This window comes from Botryllus schlosseri, chromosome 12 (genome assembly GCF_051294905.1).
Source record: "Botryllus schlosseri isolate E-star chromosome 12, Bs_hap1, whole genome shotgun sequence".
Taxonomy (NCBI): Eukaryota; Metazoa; Chordata; class Ascidiacea; order Stolidobranchia; family Styelidae; genus Botryllus; species Botryllus schlosseri.
This window is the reverse complement of record NC_137247.1, coordinates 12132205-12154089: the sequence shown is the minus strand read 5'-3', so window position 1 is coordinate 12154089 and position 21885 is coordinate 12132205. Positions and strand designations below refer to the sequence as shown.

At 41.0% G+C, this 21885-nt stretch overlaps 2 protein-coding genes across 2 annotated transcripts; both read left to right on the top strand.

Moving 5' to 3' along the window:
- Positions 1–14752, top strand: LOC145451960 (chloride channel protein C-like). Its single transcript, XM_080330172.1, has 19 exons — positions 1–260; positions 469–553; positions 2957–3028; positions 3094–3223; positions 3296–3373; positions 3737–3912; positions 3981–4073; positions 6307–6550; positions 8334–8528; positions 8589–8695; positions 8949–9085; positions 9605–9776; positions 10495–10681; positions 11772–11941; positions 12387–12572; positions 13456–13564; positions 13624–13719; positions 14110–14249; positions 14393–14752. The coding sequence occupies exons 1-19, from the start codon at positions 143–145 to the stop codon at positions 14499–14501; spliced, it is 2604 nt and encodes an 867-aa protein (XP_080186298.1). The 5' UTR covers positions 1–142; the 3' UTR covers positions 14502–14752.
- Positions 14753–15001: 249 nt separating this feature from the next.
- Positions 15002–21257, top strand: LOC145451980 (cysteine-rich venom protein pseudechetoxin-like). The gene is made up of 8 exons (XM_080330201.1): positions 15002–15244; positions 15299–15436; positions 15637–15747; positions 17562–17754; positions 19105–19281; positions 19489–19602; positions 20802–20924; positions 20995–21257. Exons 1-8 carry the CDS (start codon positions 15092–15094, stop codon positions 21087–21089), a joined length of 1104 nt encoding a protein of 367 aa, XP_080186327.1. The 5' UTR covers positions 15002–15091; the 3' UTR covers positions 21090–21257.
- Positions 21258–21885: the final 628 nt, after the last annotated feature.

Below are 21885 nucleotides of genomic sequence, written 5' to 3'. Positions count from 1 at the left end.
ATATGCTGTGCAGGATAATGGTTAAACATCAACCAGTGTGCATTGTTTGTGATGCGCACCCGTGCATCGATCGTGGTATGCAGTTGACAGGATTATGTAGCTAAGGCTGCGCTACGACGTACGAGTGAGCGACAGCGTGTAAATGGCCGTTACTCCTCCAGGAAGCCCCGAAGCAACGCAGGGCCTACGCAGACGTGTGTTCGATCCAATAATCTGCGAAAACGACGATGACACTCATCTAGCTGCAAGTGGAGTCGAAGGTAGCCGGAATTAGCAATGTAATGACATTTCTTTCAAACGAGAATAATTATGTTGAAATATCAGTGCAATGATACCGTTTCTGGGATTGAGTAGGAGTTGAGTATGTCGCAGCGATATACGATGTCGCATTATTTAATCTCTATTGCTGCACTAACTCCGAAGCCTGTAATACGTAGCCTGCCCAACAGAAACTTCAATTTGTGGCAGGTCGTTTTTTTGCTTCCGGAAGAGATTATGAAAGTGCCTTCGTTAATCACAAGTACACAGAAAAAGAAAAGGAAGAGCTACAAAAGTATGTCATTATTACTTCCGTGGTTTATCGTAGTGCTCATCAACCTTTTTCAGAAGACTACAACCTTTAACGTTTACGCAAAAGTTGTACACACAATAAATCCGGAGGTAATGGTCAACAATCTTGAATCAACATTGATCCCGAGCCTGACGACCTAGTAGCCAAAGAAATAAATGTCATCACTAGGGCGGTTTTTTTTACATGCCAAAATTGTAGGGTTATGTCAAAATCTGTCAAAATTGTTCATAAAGTCAAAATGTTTTGACGTCTGCATTTCGTTTGTATCGTAGATTTTGCACTATCGGTGAACTTATTCTTTGATATTTTACAGCTTGTAGCCTACTTTATTGGCCTACCGTTGTAAACGGCTAATTATCTGCTCATTGTGAATCATAAACGGTCAAATATAACAGATAGGTAGACACTAGACAGGATGTTATGGTCAACGTACCGCAATATCCTAACTGAAGAACGACTTCTTGGGCATTGCGTCATTCTTATATTAAGAAGGGAATGATGAAAAATTGTGATGTAGATTGTAGACAACATTGTCAGAATGAAGCAACATTAGGCTTACCATATTTTGGAAATGTAAAAAGAGGACACTTTTTCAGAAATTTCAGACATGCAAAACTGGAGAAGAATTCTCAAAAGCTGGTAAATTTTTCCCACTTCGCGATCGGTTGACTAAAAAAAAAAGGTCATCACTTTCGCTCACAGCTCAAAATATGCCAGGTGGATGACTGAAAAAAAAAAGGTCTTCTTTTCGCTCAGAGCTGAAATCACCGCTTTTCCCTCCGAAAACCCCGCCGGAGCGTCACTTCTCGGCTAATTTGCGCCATATCGCTCGCAATTTGATCTAAATCTGACCTACATTTTCAAAAAAGAGGACAAAATCTCAAAAAAGAGGACAAAAGGGCGTCCTCCGAGGACAGTTTCAAAAAAGTCAAAAAAGAGGACAAATCCTCTTAAAAGAGGACGTATGGTAAGCCTAAGCAACATGGTGTGTCACTAGCAGTGTACGCACGTCGCACAACTTGAGTGTTGTTAACCAACAACTGGTGCTTTAGAACGTCCTTGACAAGCTTCTAAGAAAGGACATGCACTTTCTACCCAAGAGTGAAGGAAAGTATTTCTCGTTGTACTACAAAAATTTTTAATCATTTTTACCATAATGCGTATTGTAACCACTGGAATTCTTCATAGGGCCAGATTTAGTTAAAATTTTGGTTTTTCCATGTAAAAAGTTACCTGTTTCTAAGCGAAAAACGTTCTTTCAGGCTAACTACTTCGTTAGGACAGCCAGTTCCAACCAGAAATGAAGATAAATGGTACAATCTTAACATTATGTGGTAAAACATCTAATTTGCATACGTTAAGTCAAAATTTTGATTTGTTAGGTCAAAATTTTCTTTTTTTAGGTAAAAAAATCCGCCCTAGTCATCACTCTTGCCCATACCTATTTTCGCCCTCACTTTCATCAAAATGACTAAAAATAGGTCCTCGCACATCGCGCGGCCTCATTATCAGTTGCAAGTTACATTGAGTCCTGGATGTCGCAGTATCTCATACATGACTGTATAGTGTATGCACGCCACGTACATTAGGGGTCTTCAAAAATGACTTTTTTCTCAAATGGTACTTACTGGCTACTTGATAAAATTGTTAGGTCACATAATTTAAGCCTGCGCACCAAATTTGGCTCAATTCCAACCAGTAGCCGCATTGCTGCTGGAGAAGAAAGTTTCTATTTATTATATAAAAATAAATAACAAAAAAATTGAAAATTTTCTGTTCACTCCATGAAAGTGTTCGTTTGTCTGTAGAAGCGATGTTCACCAAATTTGGTTCAATTCTAACCGATGGAAATGGAGTTATTGCCGTCGAAAAAATTGGATTACGAATAAAATAGTATTTACGGTGGCCAATTCTTTAATTATTTATTATAGTGGTACCTACCGTAAATACTATTTTATTCAAATCCAAATTTTTCGACGGCAATAACTCCGCTTCCACTGGTTGGAATTGAACCAAATTTGGTGAACATCGTTTCTATAGACAACCTAACACTTTAATGGGGTGAACAGAGAATTTTCAAATTTTTTGTTATTTATTTTTATATTATAAATGGAAACTTTCTTCTGTAGCAATGCGGCTACTGGTTGGAATTGAACCAAATCTGGTGTGTAGGCTTAAATTAGGTCACCTAACAATTTCATCTAGTAGTACGATTAGTGAGAAAAAGTCATGTTTGAAGACCTCTAACGTACATGTACTTGTACCATGTACACTGTACAGTATGTACTTGCACATGTACAATTGAACACCCTTCGAAAGTTCTGAAACCGTATACTCAGTTGCAGAGTTCTGGTTTATCGCAATAGCAAATACTTTGCGCTTTAGATATGACAGCCTGGACTATCTACCACCTTGGAGTGACGCATATCAAGCTTGGTTGAGACAGCAGCCGAAAAGGTGTGTTAACTCGAAATTTTGTTACGGTTGAACAATACCGGTGCAACCCGCTCATGAAAATTTAGACTTGATTGGGACCGATGGGTGATGATGGGCTTGATCGGCTTCTCTGTAGGATTCTTGGGATTTTTACTCCACCAGTTCATCGATTTGATATCCGAAACGAAGTGGGACGTGGCTACTGATCTTCTTGAGGTCAGTTTTTCGAAATGAGCCAGCAAAACACATTGGACACGAAATGATAAACTTAAATATATACTTGCGTAGAAAGGACTGGGCGTCGCGTGGATATTTTCGATCGGATACAGTCTGATATTTTTACTGCCTGGAGTGGCCTTGGTTGTGGTGAGCTCATTTTGTTGCTGGCTGGTGATATAATGATATGGATAGTTGTAATCGGACATTGTCCTTAGTAAATGTGTGTAGGCCTACATCTTACCCACTCACAGAGAGGTGTTTTTATCCATTGGTACTATCTTTTAATCTCATGTGAACTGTACAGTACACTGCTATGTGCGGTTTGCATTCTTTGCCTGTCATACTCCCATCCGTGATTTGTATGTTCATTGTTCACGCACCATTAACATAATAAAAGATTCGTTAAACTACTCCGTGTGAAAGTTATTTGGGTTGCCCAACGAAGCTACTACCAGGCCCATTATTTTAATTCACTTAAAAGCATCTATGGTGACTGTAACAAATCTACAGTGGTACCGACCTTCGGCCGCAGGGTCCGGTTTGCCGGAGTTGATTGGATTTCTCAACGGGACAATCATACGACACATATTCAATATACGGACCATGTTTGTGAAGTTCGTTTCGTGCGTGTTCTCTGTTGGCTCAGGAATGCCAGTTGGACCAGAAGGTCCAATGATCCACCTGGGGTACGTATGTACAATTGTACATCACTATGTATCCAATGAGGATGTATCATTTTGTCGAAACATTTCAGAGGCTTGATTGGAGCAGGTTTGAGCCAATTCAAATCTGATTCGTTGGGAATAAAACCTGATTATTTCAAACGCTTCCGAAATTCAGAAGACAGGTGAAGTAAAATAGCGGCTACTAGATTTGCTTTGGCCTATATACTACCAATATAGGCAACCTGGAACGAATTTACTGCGTTTGACCCAATGTGATAGGTTGGGTTGTATTTTAAACAAATAGTGTTTTATAAAACTTTTTTTTAAAACATGTTTTAAACCAGAGGTCTCAAACTCAAATGTGCTCGCGGGCCAGTTTTCCCGTTTTGACGACGCCACGGGCCGCAGCACTTATAAGGGTATTCTATATCTTTCCAAGTTGGCCTTATTTGACGGGAATGAATTGTCCTATTGAAAGTGAGCCGATCCAGCAGACTGACAGTAAACACTAAACACACATCGTCAAAATCTGATTTACTCTTGTATAAATTTAGGCCGCCTGGCACGAAAAGAATCATCACATTTATAACTATTTGAATAGAATTGTTGTTGTACTTAAAATATATTAATTATAAGATATATACACCATATGGGCGGACAGATGTATGATGCCATCATAAAAGCTATCGGGTTATAATTTTGAAGCTACTATGAATATTTTGAATTTAGCAGATTGATAGGATAATAGAGAATTATCTGATATCAACACATTTTTAGGTTAAGCATTGTAATTCAAATCCAGGATTCGGGTGCACATCTGATATGTAGGCTATTAATCTCAAGGCCAAATATCTTCAAATACAGAAGCAGAAAAAATATAAATATAATATAAATTTATTAATGAATGTGTCTTAGTGATTGAAATGTCGGAACGCCGAACGGCCCATTGTTGTTACATCGTTGGAGCGTACCACTACGGTACTCGGTACCTTGAAGTGGCCTTAAGAACATGGTTTAGCGACCAATAATGTAACTAACTGTTTGCCAATGGTTGCCATAACTACTTGCTTAGTTAGCGAAATACCAAGCTGCGACCTTTCGATCTATTACTATTCCCCTGATACGCGATTAGTTTGTTGCGTCCATGGTTCTAACAAATTCACGGCATTCCGAGTCACTCCGACTCCACTCGAGTCATTTTCATTTTGCCATCGAGTTAGCCGGAGTCTGAGTAATTCTGAAGGTCGCGTCCCAGTCCAACTCACACATTTCAGTCACGAATTGTACAAGGGTCAGGTTTTGTCATCATGAATTGGAAATGTGGAGAAATAGTGAATCTTCCCCTGTATGGTAGCCTTTGCAATAGATGTGATAGTGAAGTTTGATGAATAGTTTCAGGCTTTCGGAGCAATTTAAGAGGGAATTTTGACTTTATAACCTCAAAGGGTATATGTGACACTTGTATAATGTCGAATTATTAAAAAACTAAAATGTCGTCGCGGGCCGCACAAAATGCACTGGCGGGCCGCGTGTATGAGACCTCTGTTTTAAACAGTGTTTTGAAAAAAATGCCTTTTAAAAAAATTGTGTTTTTTCTAACGTTGTATTAATTATGCCATAAATGTGTAAATACTTTCGAAAAACATGTAGGATGAGCCTACGGATCATTTGCACCCGCTATAGTCGACGTATGCTATATGGAATGGTTGCAGCCCTCGAAATCGTCGTCGGTTCAACAGTTATAGCAAGTAGATTATACATCATCGGTACGGAATGGGTGTTCTGATGATGATGACAGCCGACTGTAAAAATGCTGCATGACGATGAAGTTCTGGTTAAAGGTATTTTGGGTCCGTTCATGACAGGGCCGAAAGCCTTTTCCGCCAAAGGAGCCATTTTTAACCTATATTTTCAATGGACAATGTCATTTCACTGTGACGTCGCAAACAAAGATTCGTGACGTCATGTCTAAGAAGAAAAAAGAAAAAAACAATAAAAAACGTGTTTTAAACATGTTCGTTTTAAATTGATTTTTGTTTTAAATGCAACGTTAGTAAAGGTAAATACTAAATAGCTCCAATGTGGAAAATTATTGACGAACTCTAGACTGTCAATCCTTATTCTTCTTCCCACAACCCATTACGAGTGCGGGCGAGGCACGTTTGTAATATATATGGGTTTGCGAAGTCTTCCACTGCCATAAGGTGTGGCGGTAAAGCAATATGCAGCCCGTGACATTAAAGGCCTTGAGACAGACAGGACGCGTATAGCGTAACGCGTAGCGTAATGCCACGGCCTCGTCAAGCTCCACATTCAATGATTGAATGTTTGATATGTTTGAATGGGAATAAAAGAGACGTACGTCCAAAGACATCTAGTTCGCGTTGATAACCGGATTTCATGCCCGGTTCGCAGGCGAAATTTCATATCCGCCGGAGCTGCTGCTGGCGTGGCGTCAGCATTCGGCGCCCCGGTCGGCGGTCTTCTGTTTTCCATGGAAGAAGTTTCGTCGTTCTGGAACATGAAGCTTTCCTGGCAAACTTTCTTCTGTTGCATGGTGGCGACCATCACGACGGATCTGTTCAATTCCGCCTTCTCCGCGTTCAGATACCAGGGATACTTTGGAATGTTCCGAGCCGAATCTAATATCATGTTTCAGGTATAGGCGAGTCATTGAATACATATTGACGGAAACCGCTAACCGGAGAAGGTTAAAATTGTAAGCATTGGCACCTAAACAGAAGCATCGCCGTATATTTCCACTGAACAAGTAGGGGTAGTGGTTTCTAAGACATGCCAACACTTCTTCAAATGTAAATAGACAATGAGGGTAAGAAAAGTACTGAAGTAAGTATAGTTTTAAGCCAAGGCCGGCCAACCCGTGGACCCGCGGGCCACATGTGGCCGCGAGAAGGTTTTGAGTGGCCCGCGAAGTAATTTCCGAAATTTCTAAAATGGATTGCACAGATTGTGAACTTGCAAGGCCAACCAAAAATTTGATTAGTTTGGCCGCAACACTTGAGGTGTGATGACTAAAATGTCAGTTCCGACGAATTGACAGATCCATCAGCCAGTCTCATATTGGTATATCTTGGTACACTACAATAAAGCAGAATAATTTGCGATAGATTTATCAAAAGTAAAAATTTTCTGCAAGCTTAGCGCAACATGTTGTCACTCGATTCCTTGTTTTTAATATTGTTGCCCTTTTTGTGAAAATGGAAGAACGCCTGATGTATCAGATTGAGTCTAACTATATTCGCGATTACGGGACAAAGTGTCGTTCAACATATGCGACCTTGCGTTTGCGCTCGCAGAGATCGTTGACTATGAAATCTATAGGCACGGAAAGATTGACGCATGTTGGTCGCAGCTTTCGATATCGATATGTCCATGCGCCGAATAGCCCAGTCCTCGCAAACTGAGCCCAGCGATATACGGCAGGCTCGCAATATAGTCAAGTGACAATATTATTGACCTATTGACTTCAAAAATTTTCGCGCTTCGCGCGGTAAGTGGCCCGCGCAATATTTCGTCAATCGAATGTGGCCCTTTGGCTGAAAAGGTTGGCCGGCCCTGTAAGCCGTATATTTGGTGGATGCACAAGGGCTGTTCAGAAAACTTTCGCTTCAGATTTTACTGGCTACTTGATAAAATTGTTAGGTTGGGTAAATAAACGCTGTACACAAACTTTGGCTTAACTCCAGCCCGTAGAAGCGAGATTCTTGCAGTATTCAGTTTTGAATCTATCATTAAAAATGAAAAAATAAAAAATTTCAAATTCTTTTCGTCAACCCCATAAAATCGTTAAGCGGTCAGTATAGATGATGCACGCCAAATTTGACTCAATTTCAACCTCTAGCAGCGAAGTTATTGCAGTAGGAAAATTTGGATTTGCATAAAATAGTATTTACGGTGACTAAGTCTTTAATTATAGAATCGTGGAATGAGAAATTTTTCTACTGCAATATCTTCGCTTTTAGTGGTTGTAATCGAGCCAAATTCGGCGTGCATCATCTCTACTGACAGCCTAACAACATTATGTGGTCGACAGAAGAATTTTTTGAAGTTTTATTTTTTTATTTTTTGATGATAAATTCAAAACTATCTCGCTTCTACTGGTTGGAATTGAGCCAAAATTGCTGAGCAGAGTTGTTTTAACCAACCTAACAATTTTATCAAGTAGGCAGTGAAATCTGAAAAATAAGTGTTTTTTTAACAGCTCGACAAATAAGTATAATTTTCCAAATTGTGTTCACCATGATACTGAGGATATTTCGCCCAGTTGTTATGACAATTTTAACCCTAAAAGGGGTGCGAATATTTCATATCTCTTAAAAATAGTCATAGCACTCACAGCCCTAATAGTGTTTGGTTGCCTCGCTCAAGCGCTGAACAATTGGAAGTGAACAGAAAGATGGCGACAGTGCATTACATTCTAGGTGGATTCTACCCTCACAACGAACATCCTCGCATTCATCCCGAGCGCAATCCTGGGATGCATGGGAGGCCTGCTGGGAGCGCTCTTCACATTTCTGAACTTGAAGATAGCAAGAGCGCGACGCGTATTGCTCAGTAAAATTGCTAACCCTTCTCTGAAAAAAGTAATGAGATGCCTGGAGCCGTGTCTGATCCTGGTCCGTCATAGGAATTTCTAGCCTTTCCGTGTTATGTGGATGATGTAGGCTACTTTCTAGGTGATAATGGTTACTTTGTCCACCCTACTACCCGCTGCGTTTCAATGCACGAAGTTTCAATGCTACGAAACGTACAAAGGACAACAACAAATTACAGCGGAGGGCTCGTGAGTAATTGCTATATTACTATTGTTGGCACTACTACTACTACTACTATGGGATGTTACCCAATATCACAAGGCCAATTTCAAACACCGCATCGGATGGCGAGATAGCGGTTGCAGGGATTTCACTAATGATTACAACGAAAACTAGGCATTATTAATCACCAGTGTATTCGTTTACCTTACTTGAAATCGAAAGTAAAAATGTTTCGTTATCATATTTCGATAGAATTGCATGCGTTTCACTTTTCTTCAGCCCTGAATGCGCAACCGCAACGCTGGGCGATAACATACCGCCGCGCACCGAAGACACCGTATCGAGGTATACCTGTTCCCCTGGGGTATACTTTACGGGAAATGACGTCACTACCACCAACAAAACTTACAACGAAGGTACATCAAATAATATGAAAAATCAGTCTCACCGGAATTCACGTTAAAATTGTGTAGCCTATTTCCGAGTGCGACACTAGAATTGAAACTTGTTCTGCCTTTCTCGTTGTTGCATTTATGTATAGGTTAAGGATTCTTTAAATTGATTGATTATACCTTATTCCAACGCACAAGCCAAAACTATGAGATTTTGGTAAAAATAGCCCCGTACGTAATTTCCAAAACTAGAGCCAAATTGAAAGATGTAAGGCCATATTCGGAATCAGTGCCTTCCAGAATCCTCGAAAACACACTTACTTTGTAAGAAACAGACAGGACTACTGTGGCACGAATTGGGATCTTCAGACCACGGTCTTCATCGGATCAGCAAGGCCTCTTCTAATCGACACTTACACAAAACACACTTTAATGGACTATATTCGACTAGACTTCTGCCGCGTATCTGTTCAATAACGCCGTAATCCATTCCTGTCTTCCCCGCGCCAAAGGTATTTCCGTGGTTCCCTTTCTCGATTTCAGTCGCTACGTTGCTCTTCGTGACCGGTGAGCGAGCGATCAAGCACCTTTTCTCCAGAGGCACTCACAACGAATTCGACATCGGCAGTCTGATGACTGTCCTCGTATTTTATTATTTCCTCGCTTGTTGGACTGCGGGAACATCGATGTCAAGCGGACTTGTGGTGCCAATGTTGTGAGTAAATCGACCCGTGCGAATCCTAGTTTTGATCAAATCCGGATCTAGAGTTCTAAAGCTCTAGATATCCCTGCTTCTGAATATGCTGCGAATACGTGTCGGTACATAGCATATTGCAGAAATACAATGATATCAATTAGAACGAGAAGTGATAAACTATACCTAGCTGTAACAAAATAAATTTCGAATCATGCTCAAGTCCACGATCGGCTTCCGAAAAACCCACCGAGTACCTGCGTGGGTGGAACCCAAATCATGATCTTGAACATCGTGAACGGTCAACTATGTTTCAATGTTAGAGTATCATTTTAAAAATATATACTATGCAAGTGGTTCCCGGACTGATTGTCCCTAAAGAACAGTGTTGCAACATACTATACCGAATACGACTATGTATTTATAATATTTGATATATAAATACTAGCTAACTTATAATTTCGCAATTGAAGGTTTCACGAACCCGGGCCGAGACCAGACTGTGACATTTCCTAACGAGTGCTGGTCTTGGACCTTGATATTGTTACCAACAAAAGAATAATTGTAGTGAATAAGGTCATTACACAAAGCGCGTAAAATGGAGATGTAAATATCTGCCCACCCTATATTATATATTGATTTAGCAAAATAATTTCCGGCCTCCTTCAAGCTTAGGTTACTAATTTTATAGTTCTGACAGAATCATGACTTTTTCTAATGAAGTGCGCGCACCTTACAGATTGATCGGGGGCCTGTATGGACGCATAATCGGACAGGCGATGGTGAACTGGTTCGGGGTAAACAGTCAAAACAATCCAAACGAGGTTTACTGGTCGTGGATCGACCCCGGTGCATTTGCCTTGATCGGAGCCGCTTCCTTCTTTGGCGGTGTATCGAGGCTTACGATGTCTCTGACTGTGATCATGGTATGTCATGTCAAAATTGCAGATGCCGTGTTATCGGCAACATTTTATATTAGGTATTATATTATTAAAATTATAGGACTCGAATGCTATTGCAGGCAGGCTATAGATGGCTCAGCTATCTCCATTCAAGCACGTTGTACACAGAGGTGACCGAAATAGTCTGCATTGCCACTATCAAGTCGAAGTAATGCCGTAAATTTCTACTCACTCACAAGTAAAAGTAGCGATTTCAAACACATGTCAAAACTACTTCAAGGGAAAAAATGAAAGATTTAAAAAGTACGTTGAGTGGTTTAAAACGTAGATTTGGTTGGGGTGTCGCATACTTTGCAGTTAATGAAGGAAATGACGTAGTTTATTTTTGTTCTTGATGTTTTACGGCATAAATACCGAATCATGATATACATACACACGGTCAGTGCACACTGCATAAGAATACCACGAGTGCATGATGTGCAAATGCCGGTGGACAAGGAAGGTGCAGATATATAGTCTTGTACGACTAAGTCTTGCACCACCCCTCCATGATATCCCAGTAATGCATGAGCGCCAAGCGGGGAAGTCATAGATACCAGTGTTACAAATCAAGGTCTTTGGTCTGGCCCGGCGGAGGATGGAACCCACTAGACCAGTGGTTCCCAACGTGGGCGATATCGCCCTCCAGGGGGCGATTTGGCGGTCTAGGGGGGCGAAAATGAAAAAGGGGGCGACAGGGGGCGAAAATGGACAAAGGGGGCGACGGGGGTGAAAATAGCGAAGGGGGCGATAGGGGGGCAATGACGCGTCAAAACGGCTGACCTTTTTTTTTTAGTCAACCCACGGAAACTTAGTTACAAAAGTGTGTCAAATTATTGGACATCGAGCCGGAAATTTGACTTTTTTTTAGTCAACCCGCCGGCGATTACAGTTTCTATGCCCAATTTTCAGTACACAAAATTTGAGGGCGATGATCGGTGTTGACCTTGAAAAGGGGGCCATGGGTCGTAAAAGGTTGGGAACCACTGCACTAGACCGATCAAGAAGCTGGATCATCACGGACATTTCGTATCGCACGTTTCATATCCGCAAATATGTGTCAAAATTTTGTTAGATGGAAATCACCAACGATATCAGCTTTCTACTTCCGCTGATGACAGCAATCATGTTTGCGAAATGGGTCGGCGACTACTTCACTCACCCGCTCTACCATGCGTTGCTGGAATTGAAATGCATCCCGTTTCTGGATTCGGAACCAGTCGTCTACATGGATGGCTCACATCTGTAAGCACGAATTCCATGCTCTCGAATTGGCAGCTGAAAGCATCTTAGAACTAGACTTAAATTGATAGTCGTCTATATAGCAAGTTTTGCTACGAATCATTCGAAATCTTAATCGTTTACCAGTATTCAGAATTATATAAGGTTAGGATGAAGTCGCAAGAATTTCTGAAATCTCATTATGTGCCTAATTATGTGATTGACTGTATAGCAATATTCAGTACTTTTGTAAATTTAGTATAAAGCATTTGCTTTTTGGGTAAAGATTTTCATAATTGTAGTTTTCAGCGTAAGTGCGAATCTGATAGGCCTATACTCGTCTCTCTCGGGAATTGAAAAATAAGGTGCATGTGTTCTCTCAATACCGCGAGCTATAATGGAATGGATAATGCACGTATGTGACGTATCACATCTCATTTGATATCTGCCTGTGGATTTTCCGTTTCAGACTGAATTTGGAACTATTTCGGGCTAGCGACGTCATGACTCGGGACGTAAATAAACTTAATCCGATAGTATCTGTCCGCGCACTGTGTGAATTGCTGCTGCACACGCAACATGGCGGCTTTCCGGTATGCGTACCACCCGCCGCTGGTACGCAAGAGGAATCTGTGTATTTCGGCCTAGTAAACAGGTAAGAGCGTACGCTACCTATTAGCACACATATCTACATGTCGTGGTGCGTGTCATTTGTATCCATCGGTCGTCTTGCTGTTAGACTTATCAGAATGTTAAAGGATGCGCGGGTGTGGTCAAACTCTGCTCAAGTAGCAGTAGTAGTAACGCCGTAACTTTGTACTCAATTGGAAAAACTACAGCCATTTCGAAGACCTGTCAAAATAATGCAAGTTGAAGTAGAAAATGAAACAGTAGTTTTAAAAAGTATAGATTTTGTGATGAGCTAGCATACCTTTAACGGTTTATCAGAGATGACTATACTTTTGAAATTTCATGATGTGTCTTCGCCACCGACACAAAATGAATAATGGCGCTTCAAATGTGTGCAATCTTCGAATATTTATTAAGTTACCGTGACACGAGGGCTATTTCACGTGACAATTTCACTCATGAAGTGATGCAAACTCTTCCCAAAACTACGTACACTTTTCACAATCAAAGGTGTGAAAAGCAACAAGTTTTGCATTAAAATTTGTGGAATAATCGTTGGGTTATATTTTTCATCTGAACAAGTCACACACAATGTACAGTGCGATAAGACACAATGCGATGTCATGAAGTATAGTCTTAAAACAATACAACTTGAGTAATCACTGTAAGTGCACGAAATCTACTTGATTACTGTGAAGAAATATTTTCCTACTTCGTTACTGACCACCTCTGAGTATTCCTATAGTTTCGTGAGATACGAGCTACTTCATTTTGACGTCGCTATGAAACCGTGACGTCATTCTCTTCCTTCTCTTTTGCGACCGGCAACTATCAACTTGCTATCGCCCGTATATATCATCATATTGAGTATAAAATTTCAAGCAACCTAAAACAAATGTTTTTGTCAGGTTAGAGATATTGATGCTCTTACAGTATCCGGATGTATTCATCGACACTCCGGAAAACCAACAGACGGAAAATAAAAGCGGCGCCAAGCTGCGATTGGATTATCAAAAGGTATCTCGCGTGCTTCGCGAGGATATGATACACTCTGAAATGCAATATTCATAACGCAGGTCCATATCGATCGCCTGACGAATGCGTCCGAAGTTTATGCGACTCTCGAAAAATATTTGGATCGCGAAGATATGAAGGATAAAAGTCTAGATCTGGTGAGGACATATATGGCTTGCTGTTTCTGGCCTGTTATGTACGTATCAGCAATGGCCGTGTTCGTGAATAGAGAATATATTATGGCGTGCCAATGAGTCGATCCGAAAATGCCTTTTTCAGTGAAGGCTCAGATTTTGTTTCCGAAATACAATGGACGTTCGACATATTGTGGCGAAGGTCAATAATCAATATCGCATCGGAAATATGCTAATATAGTCGCTTTAGTATCATGTTTCGTACGCTTTTCGTGTATTATTACACATATAATTCCTACGCTCACGAAAAAGCATACTTGCCCAACGCAAGATGTGGAAATTTTGCGTTGGAGCCTAGAAACTATTGTGGATATGTGATTATAGAGTAAGGTAAATTTTCTTTCTTCGTTTTAGACACCGTACATCAACCGTTCGTGCCTCGCCATTCCAGATACTTTCTCATTGCACAGAACTTATATTATCTTCCGCACTCTTGGACTGAGACATTTACCGGTGGTTAATGAGAGGAATCAAATTGTTGGAGTTATAACAAGGTATGTCTAGTCAAATGATGTTAGTTGTCGCTGTTGAAGCAGCGACTCGCAGGCGGTCCTCAGATTGTGTATTGTGAAGTCATAGGGAATGATCAACCTATTTGTTTCGAATATTTCTAATCGCTTCAACCCCGGTATTTTAGAAAAGACCTGATGGGCTTCAAGCTGGAGGAAAAGCTTAACGGCAAGGCAGTGAACACGTTGGAGCATCTAAACGACGGTGACAAGACCACTCTCGAAACGTCCGCCTGATACACATGCCAGCAAGGGCGTGTACGGCATCGCCATTATGATAGAATACTATATCCTCCCTAATATATTTCTCTTCCAAAGTATATGTGTTATTCGTCACATGGACCTCTCCATATGCAAATCCATACGCCGTTTCGCAGAATATCCTGTCCAGTGTCCATGTGATTTGTACTTGTTCAAATATATTTATCCTTTTGAGTCGATACGATACTGCAAGTGCAATACAGACACGTTTTATTATTCAATAAAAATTGTATGTTGTTGCTACTTAGGCCGTTAAGCGTCCGGTTTAGGCCTTGATCCCCAGGCAACGCTTCGGAGGGCTAATCGCGAAGTCCTTGATACCAATTGACTACTTGAGCGTAGACAGGTTATATATGGTATTTCGCATGTCCTCTCAACTATAATAAAGCCGAGAATGAATCGTCGCCCACTCCAGTTTCTCAATAGCCCATGTCGCAATTAGTCAATTAGTGACGTTTCGGGTCAAGAGCACCAGATTGAAGCGGAGATCAATTCACGTAGAGGCATTCGAAATGTGTTCGGGTATGGAGATTTAGCATGGTTACTTTGTTCGGGACGAAACGGCAATGTTGCGGTTGATTTGTTTATTTCTTTTGTCTGTTGCTTCTGCCCTGGGCAGACCGACAGACTTTTCTCACGAGGAGTCGATGAAGATTCTGGACAAACACAACGAACTGCGGGCGATGGTGATCCCACCGGCAGCTAACATGGAAGTTATGGTGCGTTGTCGAGCTGGCTTCAATTTACGATCTTTGCGAATGGTCTTATTTTAGAAATGGGACGATCGACTAGCTAGTATGGCGCAGGACTGGGCGGACAAATGCGTTTTTGAGCATGGACAGGCTTGGCCGGAGGGAGAACGTCCCTACACCTACCTCGGGCAAAACATATGGATGGGAACGAAGACACAGGTTAGTAGATTGACACGGCTTTACCATAGCCATATATATATTTAGCTCTGGCTCACAGCTTGGTTTTTTGTCAAAGCAATGCATCGATAAGTTGACTTCATTCCCGCCGTAAAACCACCCAATTGTTTGAAGTAGAGGAGTTCTCCATGAATGTTGATCCCACGTCATTCAGCGTCATATTTTCTGCCTCTCGATTCTAGACTCGCGAAATCACGGAGCTAATTGTGCAAGATTGGTGGGACGAGATAAATTATTACACATACGAAAATCATACTTGCTTGCCTGACATGATTTGTGGACATTATACTCAAGTAAGTCGCAGTTATTCACATGATATAGTAGGGTTGCATTCAAAACAAACGGTGTTGTAAAACACTTTGTTTTTGAAACATGTTTTGAACAGTGTTTTAAGCAAAGGCCATTTAAAAAATACAGTGTTTTTAAGTTGTAAAATTATGTCATAATTGTGTAAATACTTTCCAAAAACATATTGTATGAGCCTACGGACGATTACCACCCGATAAAGCCGACGTATACGATATGGAATGGTTGGAACCCTCACAATAGTCGGTTCAACTATAGTAGGCTTACCATATTTTGGAAATCAAAAAAGAGGACACTTTTTCAGAAATTTGCAACTTGCAAAACCGGAGTGAAATTCTCAAAAACCGGTTAATTTTCCCCACTTTGTGATCGGTTGACTAAAAAAAAAAAAAAAAAAAAGGTCATCTTTTCGCCCAGAGCTAAAATCACAATCACCGTTTTTCACTCCGAAATACCCGTCGGAGCTTCACTTCTGTGCTGATATGCGGCATATCACTCACAATTTGCTCTAAATCTGCTCTAAATCTCAAAAAAGAGGACAAAAGGGCGTCCTCCGAGGACACTTTCAAAAAAGTAAAAAAAGAGGACAAATCCTCTTAAAAGAGGACGTATGGTAAGCCTAAACTATAGATAACTAACCTACTGATAGATGCGCATCACGTGATTCACGGTCGAGTGTCGCTTCATAGCATGAAACGGAAACGTAATTGCTAATCCCATAGATGACGACCCGAGCGCTCAAATTTAATAAAGTTGATCCTATTTGAAAGCTACAGTCGCGCTGATTCTGATAATATACATCAAAATCTGATCAGGGCAATGGAACCCCCTCGAAATACCCCTCAAAGTCTGAAAATCGGCATTGTTCTGAACAATCGCAACAACGCAAGGACCATTGTATGGTCACTGTGCTGCCTCTATAGTTTTGACAAATTGGTTATTGAGGTCAACCAGCCGATGAAATCTCGCCACTATATGTTCTGACGCGAGTACAATATCATCAAAGCAATGTTTCGTTTGTATTAAATAACCACATGTATTATCTCCATGTCCTCACTATATTATCAAATACCAATATTGCGTTTTGGTTTATAATCCCAATTTTATATAGTGCGGCCCGCGAATGGATTTAGATGTTGAATGCGGCCCGCGAGCTCAAAAGTTTGCCCACCCCTGGTTTAGCACAATGCCGATTTTCAGACTTTGAAGGCTTTTTCGGGGTGGCTCCATTGCCTTGATGAAAATTTAATGTATATTATCAGAATCAGCGCGACTGTAGCTTGCGAATAATATCAACGTTAATGAATTTGTGCGCTCGGCTCGTCATCTATAGGATTAGCAATTACGTTGCCGTTTCATGCTATGAAGCGACAACAAATCTGCGACTCTAGCATCACTCGACCGTGAATCACGTGATGCGCATCTATCCGTAGGTTAGTTATCTATAGTTTAGTTATATATAGCTCAGTGGTTCAACAGCTATAGTAGGCAGATATTTCGCCTAAGAAGCTATCTTTAACCTGCATTTTCAATTGTCAATGACAATCCGATATGACGTCACAACTGAATATTCGTAACGTCATGGCGTAAAAAACACACAATAAAACATGTTTTAAACAAGTGCCTTGTTTTAAACATGCTTGTTTGAAATGCAACCCTATGATACAGCGTGCTGAGGTGAGGCGAGTATAATACCCGGCGGTGAAATGACGATGTAGTCGAAATATAGCCTAATGGCAAAGATCTGCCAAACTACAATATTATATTATGCGTACGAATGATCTGACCTATCTCTTCGTAGGTGGTCACAGCAGAGTCCGTGTATGTTGGATGCGGACGTACTGATTGCACTGAAGCCCCGATTAGAAGCCTTATTATTGTCTGTGACTATCAGCGGCCGATGAATAACCCTGTGATTCCGTGGCCGTACAAAAAAGGTTCATTCTGCACCGAATGCAAGTCGGGTTCTGCGTTATGTCAGGGCGGATTGTGCGGTGAGGATGGTGTTTATAATTTATAGCCTAGGTGGATTATGGTGAATTTCGGATGCACATTGCGCATAGTTTGCAGCGTGCTCGCAGCCAGATGTGGTCAGCAACAAAGCACTTCTACTTTTTCAGAGTACTCAAGTAGGTTTTGCCTACCTGCACTGCTTACTCAAGTAGCTTTCATTTTAGACTACATTTCTGGCTACTTCCACTTCTACGTAAGATTTTTGGGGCAAAATTATTTATACTTTTTACGTTTTTGATTTAGTCAAGTAGAAGGCAGTTTTAGAATATGTCTCCGTCAAGTTTATGAGTGACATTGTTATAACGAATGGAAGAAATACCCTTCTATGACGGTAACTAAATTTTTCGAACATGCAGGAATTGGAAGTGTCAATAGTTACGAAAATGCACCCTATTATTTAATAAGCATACCCCCTCCAGTCAACTTGAACGTTTGCGACGTCTCGACCAAATATACGTTTAAGAACTAGATGCTGGGATCCTTTTCGTATCTTCATTTTCTACTTGCACTTGAACTAGTCTAGGCATGTATTGTAAATGGCTACTTCTATTTGTTATTGAGTAGAGGTTTGCTGCGATTACTTCTACTTCTAGTTGAGTATCAAGAATTACTACTTTCGTCACCTCTGCTCGCATTTAGTGACTACTAGATGACTAGCCCACATGCAGTAGTCTACTTGGCGAAGACACCAATTAATGATTGGTTGCATGAATGCTCAGCATTATCAAGACTCAGTTGTTGCTTGTGGTATTCATGGTGTTTTCGACTACAATGGTCATTTACACCAAATTCATGACTTGAGAGACAGAGCTGATATTCTTTTTTCGCCTGCACCTTCGAGATGCTTTGATGACGGAGATGCGATACCACCGTTCATCTATTTCATCTATAGTTCATTTATAGTCTGCACCACCGTTTTTCCCCTTCATGCTATCTGAGCGCCTAGCAGGATAGCCGCGGATACCAGTTTTCGAGTCTTTGGTCTGATCCTGCCATGGATCAAACCCATGACCTACCGATCAAGGAGCTCGATGCATCACCATTACACTATCTCGCTTGTATCCTTATAGCTGTTGACTTATAGCATGCACGGGCCAGTTCTATGCTTTTTTACACTGCGCTGACGCGAATCAGATGCCGATGTAGGGCTTAGATAAACCCACAATACTTGGGAAGGGATTGTGAAGTCGACCTCGCTCGGACTTGAACCTGCCACCCATTGATGTAACAGCTGTGGATTATACCAATACTCCATCTCGTCACCCATGATAACTCAATGGATTGGGTTTTTATCATTAAATGGCATCCGATGATGTTACTTTCTCTCGCAGCTGAATGTAGAAGCACCGTCCATAAAGAATTCTGGCCCGAAGACCCGACACTGAAAACCGAGAAAGACTGTTCCACGGAATCAGAATGCTCCATAGATTGTTATAACTGCGGAAAGCTGAACCAAACGTCGTGTAGTTGTGACTGCGCTCCGGGCTGGGATGGACTCGATTGCTCAGGTAAGCCGCGAATAATCGTGAGCAACTGGATCGAACATGTAATTCCTGCTGTTCCTTTTGAATATTTTTGTATGCGAATTCAAGCATTAGAGAGTTGTTCAAAGATCTTGATAAAACGTAAACGGTATACCACCGACATATAGGTGGAAGAGTACTGATACACCTACTAGGCTACTTTAAATCCAAACCGATCGCCTATTTTCGAAGGTCTTTGTAATGATATGGACCCGGACTGTCCCAGGATGTTACCGCCGGGAAAAAGAGTAGCACGATGTAATCCGATGCAATACGATCAGTGCAAGCAGACGTGCGGGCGATGTAGTAAGTTATTTTAGCGATATATTAATCTTTGTTATCTAGTACCTTTCCGGGGTCAGTATCATATTGCCCACTTGTCAAATAGTCTGCTCTCAGGTATATTTCAGCTCAACTCGATAGTGTATTCATACTACCAGATGTGGTGAGTAACGAAATATTTAATGTGGATTTTGCCTATTCGCACTTATTCCTCAGGTGCCAGTGATTTAAGACTACTTCTATTGACAGTTTCAGTTTTTTTTATAAAACTACTGTTACTTCTACTTGAGTACCGACGGTGACCACTAATGCCTACTGTCACATTAATTTAGCCCCTAGACTTTTTTCTCGTGAATTGACTTGGCTATAGGGGAAATGACTCAAACTCGACTTGAGTCGATATTTGATTGACTCGACTTATACTCGAGTCATTGCGCAAGGGTCGTCACAGTCTATGGGATTTGATTTTAAGATTCAAATCACATATTTTGATAGCGTTTGTCAGGTGTCTCGTATTTGCTCACACCGATATATAGCGATGTGGTTATTCCACCATATTCGCGTGATTCCTAGATAATATAATTTACAGCATGAACGGTTAAGTATATGTGGCATGCGTGCATTCATGGACGGACGTGATACGCTGCATAATTGCGGCACGATGTGGTTCTCAATTTTGTCAATCGTCGTTACCAGTTCACACAGGGTGATGTATAGTTTGTATATGTATTCAGTATTCACTTATCAGCATGTGATGATATAATCAGTGTGTTCTTAGAGCGCACGCTGGATTATTAGTAATATCGAGCGGCCTCATGGACTATTATTATAGTTTCCATCAAAATTCTTGGAGGATCGCTGGCTGTACAGACTGTGAGATCCTCAATATACTATACTGTCAATTCAATATTGGAAATATATTTGCGAAATAAAGAAAAACGGGATGAAGGAAACGTGTCCAAAGATGAATGACTCTCATCTGTAAATCTAAATGCACTTATGCACGCCAATTTTTCTACTTGTATTTATGTCGTTCTTGTCTAATTGAAGATCACTACTTCTACAGGTGAGAATTTCCGGACCAAGTAGTGTTTGAATAATGTCATGGTACGTCAACCCGAGTTGATTTCCGATTTCTTGATGATAATTCACGGACTAAGAAGTCTTTGAATGAATAATAATGTTACAGAATGCGTTGACCAAGCTTGATTCTCAATTTTCAGAGGGATTATACGAAGATAGCGAGGGACTCTGTTGCGATGGAGCCTTGTGTCAAAACGGTGGTTTATTGGACGTCAGCCAGTGCACATGCATGTGTCAAAAACCATACATTGGCGAACATTGCGGTAAGTAATGTCGTCTTGATAAGTTGAACGGACTTCAAAAGACTATTTGACATATCACTTTTACCCACAGAAATTTACGATGCTGGCGGTTCATCTTCACGTGTCGAGGCGTCGATTATAGTGCTCATAGTTATGCTTTTCCATAGTTATATTGCGACCGCTTAAAATGCGGCGCTGGTAATGTGCTATTTCTAGCAACTTTCTCTTTCTTTTGTTTACTAAACCTTACATCCAATGAATTTAAATTGTTATTCTTCAACCATGCTTACGTTTGTATGATCCTACTGTTATTCATTGATTATTATCGAATACGATTGACGAGAGCGGCCCTGATTGTTGCTGTGAAGTGATGATGATGCCTAGGGTGCCTAGTCCGAGAGGGGTGGTTGCAAATTGACCATTACGTAAGAGGACCATTCTTTCACTGTGGGCTCGCAATACCGGCGATTATACAAGCGAAAATTTTGACAATCATTTATTAAGGCATAAGAGGATTACTTCTGCAGCTTTCACGACGTAATAAAAATGATCAGGCATATAGGGCGGGCGTTGTATTGTCCATATACGATTGTGCGTACACAGATTTTTCAACGGTTACGAGATACACCTTCTGTACGTCAGAGTATTGTAGGCAAACATGAATGACCGAAGTCAACTAAACCTTAGCCTTGGCGTATAGAATATCAGGGTACGAGATCTAGTTTCGATTCGCATCGGAGATGCGCAGATTGTGTGTACGTCACCTGGCACGCGGGACATTGTATGCACGCTGATATAATCGAATCGCAATTCTGTCCTAATCTCGGCGCGCGCATCTCAGTTCCTTGACAGTACGCTACGACTTTAGCTTAGTTATCTATAGCAGCTCTTCCACCAGGTGAATCAGCGAATTGTTCCTAGCAGTAATAAGAGTCAAATCACAACAATGCAGACGGGTGGCTATCAATATGATCGACATTTA

Bases quoted from the DNA above. Each gene is read 5' to 3' on its own strand.
- LOC145451960 (XM_080330172.1), top strand. From the start codon at position 143: ATGGCCGTTACTCCTCCAGGAAGCCCCGAAGCAACGCAGGGCCTACGC. The intron at 261-468 runs GTAGCCGGAATT...AATTTGTGGCAG, and splicing joins AGCTGCAAGTGGAGTCGAAG to GTCGTTTTTTTGCTTCCGGA. The intron at 10,682-11,771 runs GTATGTCATGTC...AAATTTTGTTAG, and splicing joins TGTCTCTGACTGTGATCATG to ATGGAAATCACCAACGATAT.
- LOC145451980 (XM_080330201.1), top strand. From the start codon at position 15,092: ATGTTGCGGTTGATTTGTTTATTTCTTTTGTCTGTTGCTTCTGCCCTG. The intron at 17,755-19,104 runs GTGAGGATGGTG...TTTCTCTCGCAG, and splicing joins ATGTCAGGGCGGATTGTGCG to CTGAATGTAGAAGCACCGTC. The intron at 19,282-19,488 runs GTAAGCCGCGAA...CTATTTTCGAAG, and splicing joins GGATGGACTCGATTGCTCAG to GTCTTTGTAATGATATGGAC.